This window comes from Scylla paramamosain, chromosome 41, assembly GCF_035594125.1.
Source record: "Scylla paramamosain isolate STU-SP2022 chromosome 41, ASM3559412v1, whole genome shotgun sequence".
Lineage (NCBI taxonomy): Eukaryota > Metazoa > Arthropoda > Malacostraca > Decapoda > Portunidae > Scylla > Scylla paramamosain.
Window position 1 is genome coordinate 7,909,467 of NC_087191.1, and position 11,839 is coordinate 7,921,305.

Here is an 11,839-nt window from a genome sequence, read left to right on the forward strand (position 1 = left end):
CACACACACACACACACACACACACACACACACACACACACACACACACACACACACACCAGCCTCATAGCATGCTTTCTGGCTGGATAAAATTAAGTTAGGATAGGTTAGACAAGCTCTTGAAGTTAGGGTATGTTAGGTCAGGTTAGACTACCTCATGTAACCTAACTTAACATAAACGATCCTTACACTTCAAAAATAGCTGGGTATGGCTGATTTTAAACTTTGCCAGTGAGGTTAGGTTAGTAGTAGAAAAAGAAGTAGTAGTAGTAGTTGTAGTAGTAGTAGTAGCGGTAGTAGTAGTAGTAGTAATAGTAGTAGTAGTAATAGTAGTAGTAGTAGTGGTAGTAGCTCATCCAAAATTGCTATTATTATAATTGTTGTTATCAACGCTTGACTTCTGAAATTTTAGAAAAATTTCTGATTGGGGCAGAGCAAACTTGGTATTGTTCAATGGCTCAAAAACTCCTCCATCTATCAACTCGGCACAACCTTCCAGACAACTATCCCCTCTTCTTCAATGACACTCAACTGTCCCCTCTTCTACACTGAACATCCTCGATCTGTCCTTTACTTATAATCTGAACTGGAAACTTCACATCTCATCTCTAGCTAAAACAGCTTCTATGAAGTTAGGTGTTCTGAGACGTCTTCGCCAGTTTTTCTCACCCCCCCCAGCTGCTAACTCTGTACAATGGCCTTATCCGTCCATGTATGGAGCATGCTTCACATGTCTGAGTGGGTTCCACTCATACCACTCTTCTAGATAGGGTGGAATCAAAAGCTTTTCGTCTCATCAACTCCTCTCCTTTAACTGACTGTCTTCAGCCTCTCTCTCATCGCCGCGATGTTGCATCTCTAGCTGTCTTCTACCGCTATTTTCATGCTAACTGCTCTTCTGATCTTGCTAACTGCATACCTCCCCTCCTCCCGCGTCATCGCTGCACAAGAATTTCTTCTTTCTCTCACCCCTATTCTGTCCACCTCTCTAATGCAAGAATTCACCAGTATTCTCAATCATTCATCTCTTTCTTTGGCAAACTCTGGAACTTCCTGCCTGTTTCTGTTTTTCCACCTTCCTATGACTTGAATTCTTTCAAAAGGGAGATTTCAAGACACTTGGCCTTCAAGTTTTGACTACCGCTCTCGGCCCTTTCATGGGACTGGCATCTCAGTGGGCATTTTTTTTATTGGATTTTTGTTGCCCTTGGCCAGTGTCCTTTCTACATAAAAAAATAAGTAGTAGTAGTAGTAGTAGTAGTAGTAGTAGTTGTAGTTGTTGTTCATCAAATATCGTCATCATTATTATTATTGTTATCATTATTTGTATGTGTCAATTCGTGCATCAAAACTGCATTCGTTATCTGGCTGAACAAACTCTCATATAAGGAAGTAACTATTCCGGTGGTTCTCAGCCTCGTTTGCCCCATACACCCCTTTTACCATATGTCAGAGTCATTACACCCCCTCCTTTCTAAGTCAATCTGCGTCAAAAAGTTGCAGGAGGCAGGGCCCAGGGGTAAGCAAAGCGTAAGCCTTCCTAAGGGTACTTGCAGAAGGACCGCTCGGTGGCGCCTGTGTCTTTCCTTTGTGGCAGCAGTGTGTGTGGGTAATCTGTCTTGATCCTTACGGTTCAGGAGGTCGTGGTGAACTGTTTGATGGACTGCCTGCACCAGGTAACCGATGCTTACTGAATTCTGTGCCGCCCTGGGGAGCTCAAAGACAATGAAAAGATCAACATTCTAACATTCTGAGTTGCCAATCAGGGGTCATCATTCCCCCTCTCAAAACATAAAATTCCCCCCTGGGTGGAATTTCACCCTGGCTGAGAACCCCTCAACTATTCTACGCTCAATTCAAAACGGTCAGACCATAAATATTCGTTCGCTGTACCGGACATTATCATTTCACTATCGTGCGGTGCGATATGAAAACAAACGAAAAAAAAACAATGCTTATCTCAGAAGCTCCGCCCATTGCCTGTGGCGTCACGAGTTTGGCGCGCGGTGATTGGGTGGAGACGCTGGTGGCCTGCATACTGTAAGTGAGACATGCTTAAGTCATAGCACAACCTTGGAGAAACGGTATGCGTTATAAATGAGAAAGGATGTGACTGCTTGCAGCCTTGCTCTCTCCACACACACTGAAGGCTGCGGACAAGACGCACACACGCCGCGGTGCAAGACACAAGACTCGCCAAACACTCCCAACCACTCAAGTCTTCAGCCTAAGATGGGGTTACCTGCTGTCCCGCTGGTGGTGGTGCTGCTGCTGGTGGTGGGGTTGCCGTGCCCGCACTCCAGGCAGGGCGTGCGTCCAGGGCACGCCTCTGTGGTAACAGATGGAGTGCCCTGCAAGAAGCATTACTCCCTGGCCAGTGACAACACCTGCTACTCCACAGATGTGGTAACCTATGAAGTTATGTACACCGGAACAGATTCCGGCCTACCCGCACGGAGTACATCCATAATCACTGAAGTATACTCACACGCGCCCCTGTTCACCACTCCCATCACCCACACACCTACGCACACCATCACACGTACAACAACGCACACCATCACACGCACACGCACACGCACTCCATTCGAAATGTTCACGCAAGAGCCGCACTAATGAAGGAAGGAAGGAAGGAGTGAAGTGTTTCCTGCGTGGCTTCTGCGGTGTGGGCCTCCTTCAGTGACTTCAATGACTCCTTCAGTGACTCCTTCAGTGACCCCTTCAGTGCCTCCTCCAGTGACTCCTTCAGTGTTTCCTTCAGTGCGTCCTTCAGTGCCTTATTCAGTATTTCCTTCAAAGCCTCCTTCAGTGCCTCCTTCAGTGCCTCCTTCAGTGTTTCCTTCAGTGCCTCCTTCAGTGCCACCTTCAGTGCCTCCCTCAATGCCTTCAGTGACTCCTTCAGTGCCTCCTTCAGTGACTCCTTCAGCACCTCCTTCAGCACCTCCTTCAGTGACTCCTTCAGTGTTTCCTTCAGTGCCTCCTTCAGTGACTCCTTCAATGCCTCCTTCAGTGACTCCTTCAGCACCTTCTTTAGTGTCTCCTTCAGTGATTCCTTCAGCACCTCCTTCAGTGCCTCCTTCAGTGATTCCTTCAGCGCCTCCTCCAATGGCTCCTTCACTGCCTCCTCCAATGGCTTCTTCAGTGACACCTTCAGTGCCTCCTTCAGTGACATTTTTGTTCTACAGGGTGAACAAAAAAAAACAGTGGAAAAAAGTCTGTAGTAATATCTAGGTACAGAGTGTCACAAAAAATATATATATCTACAGGATGAAGAGATAAAAACATCACCACCACAGCGTGACCAGCTACAGTGTGGGGCAGAATGTTTATTGCTTACTTCACAAATAAAGAGTTACAGAATTAATACAAGATTTTCCGTTATTCATTTGTCCAGAGAGAGAGAGAGAGAGAGAGAGAGAGAGAGAGAGAGAGAGAAAACGGTTTAGGTGAGTGTTGTTTACTTTTGTGTGTTGATGAGGAAGAGGAGGAGGAGGAGGAGGTGATGGAGGAAAGGGAATTCACTTTCACTTTCAGTCTTTCATTGCACCTTCCTTTAAAATATCCCAGAGAGTCAGAGCCGCTACAGCCGAGCAATGAAAATTAATAAAAAAAAAATAAGAAATAAGAAAAACAAAACAAAACAATAACTCACAGGTAATGTTTTGAGCTTTAACGCTGCTCCTTACTCACAGACGAGACACCAGTGAGGCTTGCAGCAGGTGACAGAGGTAGAGGGAAGTGTAGGGGGCCTGGTGGTGGTGGTGGTGGTGGTGGCCTACAGGAAAAGTCTTCAGGCACCGCACTTAGCACCGCACTTCCACTCCCTTCAAAGGCTCCAGCTGTAGTCACACATTGTTAACGGGTTCTAGTAACAGATTAACAAGAATTACGAACAGGAGAAACTTGAGAACCCGGTTAATGATGTGTGAGGCCTTGGAAAATAGCCGTGGTGAGACTGCAGGGCGTGTTTTTACGGTATTACTAACAGATTAGCAAGATTTCTACATCATGACCAGGAGAAACACCCTTGACAACTCACCTAACCATCTTTGTGGCCTTGGAAAATAGCCGGGGTGAGAGAGCAAAGCATTTCAGAATATGGGCGAACCTGGTCTTGTCTTGTCCTGTGCTGGAAGAATTAGGTGGATATTAGCATCTCATACACACACTGCACACCCCTACAGAACACAATACCGTAATGTGTGTATCTGCCTTGCTTCCAAAATAAAGAACAATGTAAGCCAGGTGACAAGATGAATACCTGAGAATGGGAATGAATGCAGAGTGAAACTTTAGGAGGATGGAAGAGCAAGAATGGGCTAAGAAACTGCAGGTCAATGTCATCAGTGAATAGGGGGCAAAGGTCTTTGTGCAGCGGTGAATGAAAGACTGTATGAATGCAGTGAAAGAGCCAGAATGGTGTGTGTGTGTGTGTGTGTGTGTTTGCAGATAGGAGGGATTATATAATTGTTGTGAATAAGGTGACTGAAAGAAAAAAAACCTGTGGTGATTACCTCGATGACAGTATCGTAATAGTGTGTGTGTGTGTGTGTGTGTGTGTGGAGGAGGAAAAAGAAAAATGATGAGGAGGAGGAGAAGGAATAAGCAAATACCTGTTTTCCTCTCCCTCCTCTCCCTCCCCGCCTCCCTGCCCCCTCACAACCACCACCATCACCATCACCACCACCACCACCACTCACACTGTGGTCACTCCCACGCATAATGGTGACACTTATAATTTTGTTCACCATCCTAGCAAGCTTATCTGTGTGCAGCACACACACACACACACACACACACATTCATAAAGGCTTTGCTCTCTCACACCACTATTTTCCAAGGCCACAGAGATGACCAGCTGGGTTCTCAAGAGTGTCTTTCTTATTAATAATGTTGGAATGTTGTTAATCTGTCACTAGAACCGTAAACAATAGCCTTAAAAATCCGTGTCACTTCAACTAGAGGCTTTTCAAAGTAGTGGACCTGCGGCCAGAAGTGTTTCAGAACATGGTGCTTACGTTCTTGGTGGTGGTGGTGGTGGTGGTGGTGGTTAGGGGGTGGTGGGGGGAGGGGTTGTGGTGGTTGTGGTGGTGGTGGTGGTGGTGGTGGTTAGTGGCAAACAGGTTTGTTTTTTTATCTTATTGTTTGTGTTTATTTACCTTCCTATTTTTCTTGTTTACTACTACTACTACTACTACTACTACTACTACTATTACTACTATCACTACTACTACCACTACTGCTGCTACTCATGGAGGGGAACTTAACTTAGAGTTTTTGATGTTTCGATACAAAGAAAGCATATGATGAGATAAACAGGGAAAAGATTGAGTTGAGTGAAAATATAGTTAACAAAATGAGAAATATGTGTGCAAGCTAAATACAGATTAAAAGATATAGAAGCAGACCGCCTGAAGAGTGAGAGAGGAGTTCGGCAAGGAGGTGTCTTACCACCAACCCTGTCCAGCCTGTACACAGAGAAATTATGTAAGAGAAGGAACGGGAAGAGGAGGAATGTAAAAAAGAAAGGAAAGAAGAGGAAGACGAAGAGGAAAGTAAAAGAAAATATATAAAAAGAAGGAGTTGGGAAAAAGAAGAAAAGAGGAGAAGGAATGTGCAACACGAAGAAAGAAATAAGAAGAAAATAGGAAGAAGGAAGAGGAGGAGAAATACAAAAGAAACTAACAAAGAAGAAAAAGTAGAGAAGAAGATATACTGCAAAGGAATACAAAGGAAAAGGAATAATGAAAAAGAAGAGGAAGAGGAAGAGGAGGAGGAGAAGGGCGAGGCGGGAAAAATAAAAGATATAAGGAAAATTTCTGAAATAGAGAAGGAGAAAAGGTGGAGAAGGAGGAGGAGGAGGAGGAGGAGAAAAATATGTTAATAGAGAATAAGAACCTGTTTTGTGGACGGTGTGTAAGGAGGACGAGGAGGTGAAGAAGGAAACATCTGGTAACACAAAGAAAACGTGATGTCTGTCCTCTACTACTACTACTACTACTACTACTACCACTTATTTATTTTCAGGGCAAGAAGTAAACCCCGCATCGCCTCAGTCCTTGCACGACCATCACGCACTCAGCTGAATCACAAGTAGGTTTGCCGCGCCTCTCGTAGTAGTAGTAGTAGTAGTAGTAGTAGTAGTAGTAGTAGTAGTAGTAGTAGTAGTAGTAGTAGTAGTAGTAGTAGTAGTAGTAGTAGTAGTTCATCCAAAATCCCTATTGTTATTATTATTGTTATCATCGTTATCATTGTTATCTTTATTTGTATTTGTTTTAATTCGTATATCAAAACTGCATTCGTTACCTGGCTGAACAAACTCTTATAAGGAAATAACTACGCTAAATATTCATTCGCTGTACCGGACATTATCATTTCACTATCGTGCGCTGCAATACAAAGAGAAAAGAAAAAACAAAGAAAACGCACAAAACGTCTCAGTAGCCCCGCCCATTGCCTCTGGCATCACGAGTTTGGTGCGCGGTGATTGGTGGAGACGCTGCCGCCTTGCATGCTGTAGGTGAGATTATGCTTATGTCACAACACAACCTTGGATAAGCGGAACGCGGCGTGGAGGAGAAAGGATAGAATTGCAACCTCCCTCTCTCCACACACACACACACACACACACATTGAAGTCAGCGTGGAGAAGGCAACACAGCCTCCCTCTCTCCACACACACTGAAGGCAGCGTGGAGAAGACAACACAGCCTCCCTCTCTCCACACACACACACACACACACACACACTGAAGGCAGCGAGGAGAAGGCAACACAAAAGAACAAGACGCACACACGCCACGTTGCAAGACACAAGACTCGCCAAACACTCCCAAGCAGTCAAGTCCTCAGCCTAAGATGAGGTTACCTGCTGTCCCGCTGGTGGTGGTGGTGCTGCTGCTGCTGTTGGTAGGGCTGCCGTCCCCACACTCCAGGCAGGGCGTGCGGCCAGGACACGCCACTTCGATACAAGAGGGCGTGCCCTGCCAGAGACACCACACCCTGGGCAGTGACGGCACCTGCTACTCCACCAGTGTGCCAGACGTGGAGGGTCTTTACACAATGGACCCCGCCACACTCATAAACCGTTAACTCACAAGCACGTGAATACACTCACACGCAGCGCTGTACAGCACACCCACCACACACACACACGCACACCCGCACACATCAGCACACGCACAGGCACGTACGCCGTCACACCGTCACACACACAAGAAACGTACACCATCACACGTACACGCACACACACCATCACACGCACACCCACACGCACTCCACGCGAGTGTCGGCGCGAGTGCCTGACTACTGAAGGAAGGAAGGAGTGAAGTGTTTCCTGCGTGGCTCATGCGGTGTGGAACTCCTTCAGGGACTCCTTCAGTGCCTTCAGTGATTCCTTCACTGCCTCCTTTAGTGACTCCTTCAGTGCCTCTTTCGGTGATCCCTTCAGTGCTTTCAGTGCCTCCTTCATTGCCTTCAGTGACTCCTTCAGTAACTCATTCAGTGTCTTCTTCAGTGACTCCTTCAGTGCCTCCTTCCGTGCCTTCAGTGCCTCCTTCATTGCCTTCAGTGACTCCTTCAGTGACTCATTCACTGCTCCCTCAGTGCCTTCAGTGCCTCCTTCAGTGATTCCTTCAGTGACTCCTTCAGTGCTTCCTTCAGTGACTCCTTCAGTGCCTCCTTCAGTGATTCCTTCAGTGCCTTCTTCAGTGCCTCCTTCAGTGCCTTCTTCAGTGCCTCCTTCAGTGCCTCCTTCAGTGCCTCCTTCAGTGCCTCCTTCAGTGACTCCTTCAGTGCTTCCTTCAGTGCCTCCTTCAGTGACTCCTTCAGTGCCTTCTTCAGTGCCTCCTTCAGTGCCTCCTTCAGTGACTCCTTTAATGCTTCCTTCAGTGCCTTCTTCAGTACCTCCTTCAGTGACTCTTTCAGTGACTCCTTCGGTGACTCCTTCAGTGCCTCTTTCAGTGACTCCTTCAGTGCATTCTTCAGTGTCTCCTTCAGTGATTCCTTCAGTGATTCCTTCAGTGCTTCCTTCAATGCTTTCTTCAGTGACTCCTTCAGTGGTTTTTAGAGAGAGAGAGAGAGAGAGAGAGAGAGAGAGAGAGAGAGAGAGAGAGAGAGATTGCAATTTGGAAAAAAAAAAAAATAACAACCGTGTAATAAAAAAAAAAAAACTTAAATAGAAAAATTAAAACAGAGTGGAAAAAAAAATTAAGTGACAACAATCTACAGGGTGAACAAAAGAATACACCAAACACAGTGTGGAAAAAAGTGCGCAGTAATATCTATGTAGAGAGTGAGAAAAAAAATATCTACAGGGTGAAAAGATAAGAAAATATTCACTTCTACCGTATGATACAAAAAAAAACTAGTGGCAGCTACAGTATGAAGCAGAATGTTTATTTCTTAGTTCACAAATAAAGAGTTCCAAAATTAATACAAAATTTGTTGTCGTTCTTTTGTCCAAGGAGAGAGAGAGAGAGAGAGAGAGAGAGAGAGAGAGAGAGAGAGAGAGAGAGAGAGAGAGGGATGAACAGAGCAATGGAGTGTGTGGACTGAAGCGATGGAGGAATGAAAGGGAGTAAAAGAGGAGGATGGGAAGGAAAAGGAAGTGGAGGAGGAGGAGGAGGAGGAGGAGAAGCAGAGAAGTGATATTTTATTATAATAGAGACTCTGTTGTATCACCTCCTCCTCCTCCTCCTCCTCCTCCTCCTCCTCCTCCTCCTCCACTTCTTCCTCTGAATACTGGGAACTCCACACGAAAAGTGAGCCTCTTCATTGTTAAGTTAGAGTCAACGAAGAGAGAGAGAGAGAGAGAGAGAGAGAGAGAGAGAGAGAGAGAGACATGTTTAGGTGAGTCTTGTTTACTTTAGTATTTTCATGATGAGAAGAGAGAGGAAGAATGTTAAAAAGAAAGAAAGGAATATGGAAGAAGAGGAACAGGAAGAGGGAGAAAGTAAAAAAAGGAAGAAAGGAAAGAAAAAGAAGAAGAGGAAAGGAAAAAAAATGTATGAAGAGGAAGGATTGGGAAAAGAGGAATAAAAGAGTACAAGGAATGTGCAATACGGAGGAAGGAATAAGAAGAAAGTAGGAAGAAGGAGGAGGAGGAGAAATACAAAAGAAACTAACGAAGAAGTAGAGAAGAAAATATAATGAAAAAGATGAGAATAAAAATTACGAAAAAGAAATAAAGAAAAAGAAGAGGAAGAGGAGAAGGAAGAGGCAGAGAAAACACGTCAAATCAGTATTCCTCCTCCCCCTCCGCCTCCTCTTCCTCCTCCTCCTCCTTCTCCTCCTCCTCCTCCTCCAAACAGGTATGGAGAAGATTTCTGAAATAGGAGGAGGCGAAGAAGGAAATATCTGACAACATGTAAAGAAAACGTGTCTCTCCTCCTCCTCCTCCTCCTCCTTCTCCTCCTCCTGCAACCCCTCTCTCTCCACACACACACACACACTGAAGGCAGCGTGGAGAAGGCAACACAGCCTCCCTCTCTCCACACACACACACACACACACTGAAGGCAGCGAGGAGAAGGCAACACAAAGGAACAAGACGCACACACGCCACGGTGCAAGACACAAGACTCGCCAAACACTCCCAAGCAGTCAAGTCCTCACCCTAAGATGCGGTTACCTGCTGTCCCGCTGGTGGTAGTGCTGCTGGTGGTGGTTGCGGCGCGGCCGGGGCACGCCGCTCAGTCCGAAGCCTTGCCCTGCAGGAAGAGCTACAAACTGAGTAATGACGGCACCTGCTACCCCATAAGATTGACACACCCCGAATTAAGTTATCGTTCCCGTGTCTCTGTTGTAAAATACGAATATCCAAGATCTAAACCAATGACTGAGTATAGTTTTAAAACAGTCCTCAGCGACGCAACCGTCACACACGCACACGCGCACATCGTCGCACACACAGAAATGTACACCATCACACGCGCACACACAGACACACACACCACCACACGCACAGACACACACACACCACCACACGCACACCCACTCTAAGCGAAGTGTCCACGCGAGTGCCAGACTACTGAAGTAAGGAAGCAGTGAAGTGTTTCCTGCGTGTCTTGTGCAGTGTTGGCCTCCTCCAGTGCCTCTTCCAGTGCCTCCTTCAATGCTTCCTTCAGTGCCTCCTTCAGTGGCTTCTGTGCGTCCTTCAGTGACTCACCCAATGAGTCCTTCAGTGTTTCCTTCAGTCTCTCCTTCAGTGACAGAGAGGAAAGAAGAGAGAAGGAACAACAACAATAATGATAATAATGACAAGTGAAGAAGATAGATGTGCCAAAAACAAAGAGGAGGAAGAAGAGGAGGAGGAGGAGGAGGAGAAGGAGGAAGAGTGAATTTAGTATGTGGAAACTCAGCGTTTGCTTGTGTTTGTTTGTTTGTTGCGCATATATGTGTGTGTGTGTGTGTGTGTGTGTGTGTGTGTGTGTGTGTGTGTGTGTTGTTACGTACTGGGATAGTATAGAGGCGTCGAATACACAAGTGAAATCCTGTGGTGATTACCTCGGTGACAGTATCGTAATAGTGTGTGTGTAGTGTGTGTGTGTGTGTGTGTGTATGTGTGTGTGTGTGTGTGTGTGTGTGTGTGTGTGTGTGTGTGTGTGTGTGTGTGTGTGGAGTAGGAAAAAGAAAAATGATGAGGAGGAGGAGAAGGAATAAGCAAATACCTGTTTTCCTCTCCCTCCTCTCCCTCCCCGCCTCCCCCCAAAACCACCACCACCACCACCACCATCACCACCACCACCACCACCACTCACACTGTAGTCACTCCCACGCATAATGGTGACACTTATAGTTTTGTTCACCATCCTAGCAAGCTTATCTGTGGCCACCAGGTACCCACACCACACACCACCTACTGCAGCACGCACACACACACACACACACACACACACACACACACACACACACACTTACCTTTAGGATTAATGTCAAGTATTCCCCCACCCCCAATGTACATTTTCAGTTTGTTGACTGCCTAAAGAATAAACCGTTTATTATTATTATTATTATTTACACACACACACACACACACACACACACACACACACACACACACATTCATAAAGGCTTTGCTCTCTCACACCACTATTTTCCAAGGCCACAGAGATGACCAGCTGGGTTCTCAAGAGTGTCTTTCTTATTAATAATGTTGGAATGTTGTTAATCTGTCACTAGAACCGTAAACAATACCTTTAAAAACCCGTGTCACTTCAACTAGAGGCTTCTGAAAGTAGTGGACCTGCGGCCAGAAGTGTTTCAGAACATGGTGCTTACGTTCTTGGTGGTGGTGGTGGTGGTGGTGGTGGTGGTGGAGATGGTGGTGGTGGAGATGGTGGTGGTTGTGGTGGTGGTGGTGGTGGTTAGTGGTAAACAGGTTTGTTTTTTTTTATCTTATTGTTTTGTGTTTACTTACCTTCCTATTTTTCTTGTTTACTACTACTACTACTACTACTACTACTACTACTACTACTACCGCCACTACTGCTGCTACTACTACTGCCACTTATAATAAACACCATAATGCAATGTTACTATATCGCTTTAATTAAAATGTGCAGGTGTGAGCAGGTGTTTGTCAATTAGCGTGGGCACACCTGCGCGGCGAGGCTTAATCAATGGACAGGTGTGGTATTGGTTTGTTTGTTTGTTTGTTTGTTTGTTTCTTTGCTTATTTGTGTTTGTGTTGTTGATTATTGTCTGTTGTCCATATGATTTGTTCTCTTCCTGTTCTTCTTGCCATAATAAAGCTGTGAACTGTTAATATTGTTGTTGTTATTAATATTATCATTATTATTATAGTGGTCATGATGGTGATGGTGATGGTGGTGATGGTG

At 45.6% G+C, this 11,839-nt stretch overlaps 2 protein-coding genes across 2 annotated transcripts in view; one reads left to right on the forward strand and one right to left on the reverse strand.

Annotated features, from left to right (window-relative positions):
- Positions 1-8,438, forward strand: part of LOC135092904 (mitotic spindle assembly checkpoint protein MAD2B-like) — a 134,276-nt gene extending 125,838 nt beyond the window's left edge. The window contains exon 8 of the transcript XR_010263113.1: positions 6,028-8,438. The gene's annotated coding sequence lies outside the window, so the exon portion shown is untranslated. The remainder of the gene's footprint in view (positions 1-6,027) is intronic.
- LOC135092958 (trigger factor-like) lies at positions 7,590-10,810 on the reverse strand. The gene is made up of 3 exons (XM_063991781.1): positions 10,760-10,810; positions 10,031-10,201; positions 7,590-8,027 (listed from the first exon to the last, which is right to left on the reverse strand). Exons 1-3 carry the CDS (start codon positions 10,808-10,810, stop codon positions 7,590-7,592), a joined length of 660 nt encoding a protein of 219 aa, XP_063847851.1.
- Positions 10,811-11,839: the final 1,029 nt, after the last annotated feature.

What these genes read in the sequence shown, in the direction of transcription:
- LOC135092958 (XM_063991781.1), bottom strand. Translation starts at nt 10,810, where the DNA reads ATGGTGAACAAAACTATAAGTGTCACCATTATGCGTGGGAGTGACTAC. An exon ending in TGCGTGGGAGTGACTACAGT is followed by an intron (nt 10,202 to 10,759) that starts GTGAGTGGTGGT and finishes CTGTCACTGAAG; the next exon opens with GAGAGACTGAAGGAAACACT. An exon ending in TTCACTGCTTCCTTACTTCA is followed by an intron (nt 8,028 to 10,030) that starts GTAGTCTGGCAC and finishes AAAGCATTGAAG; the next exon opens with GAAGCACTGAAGGAATCACT.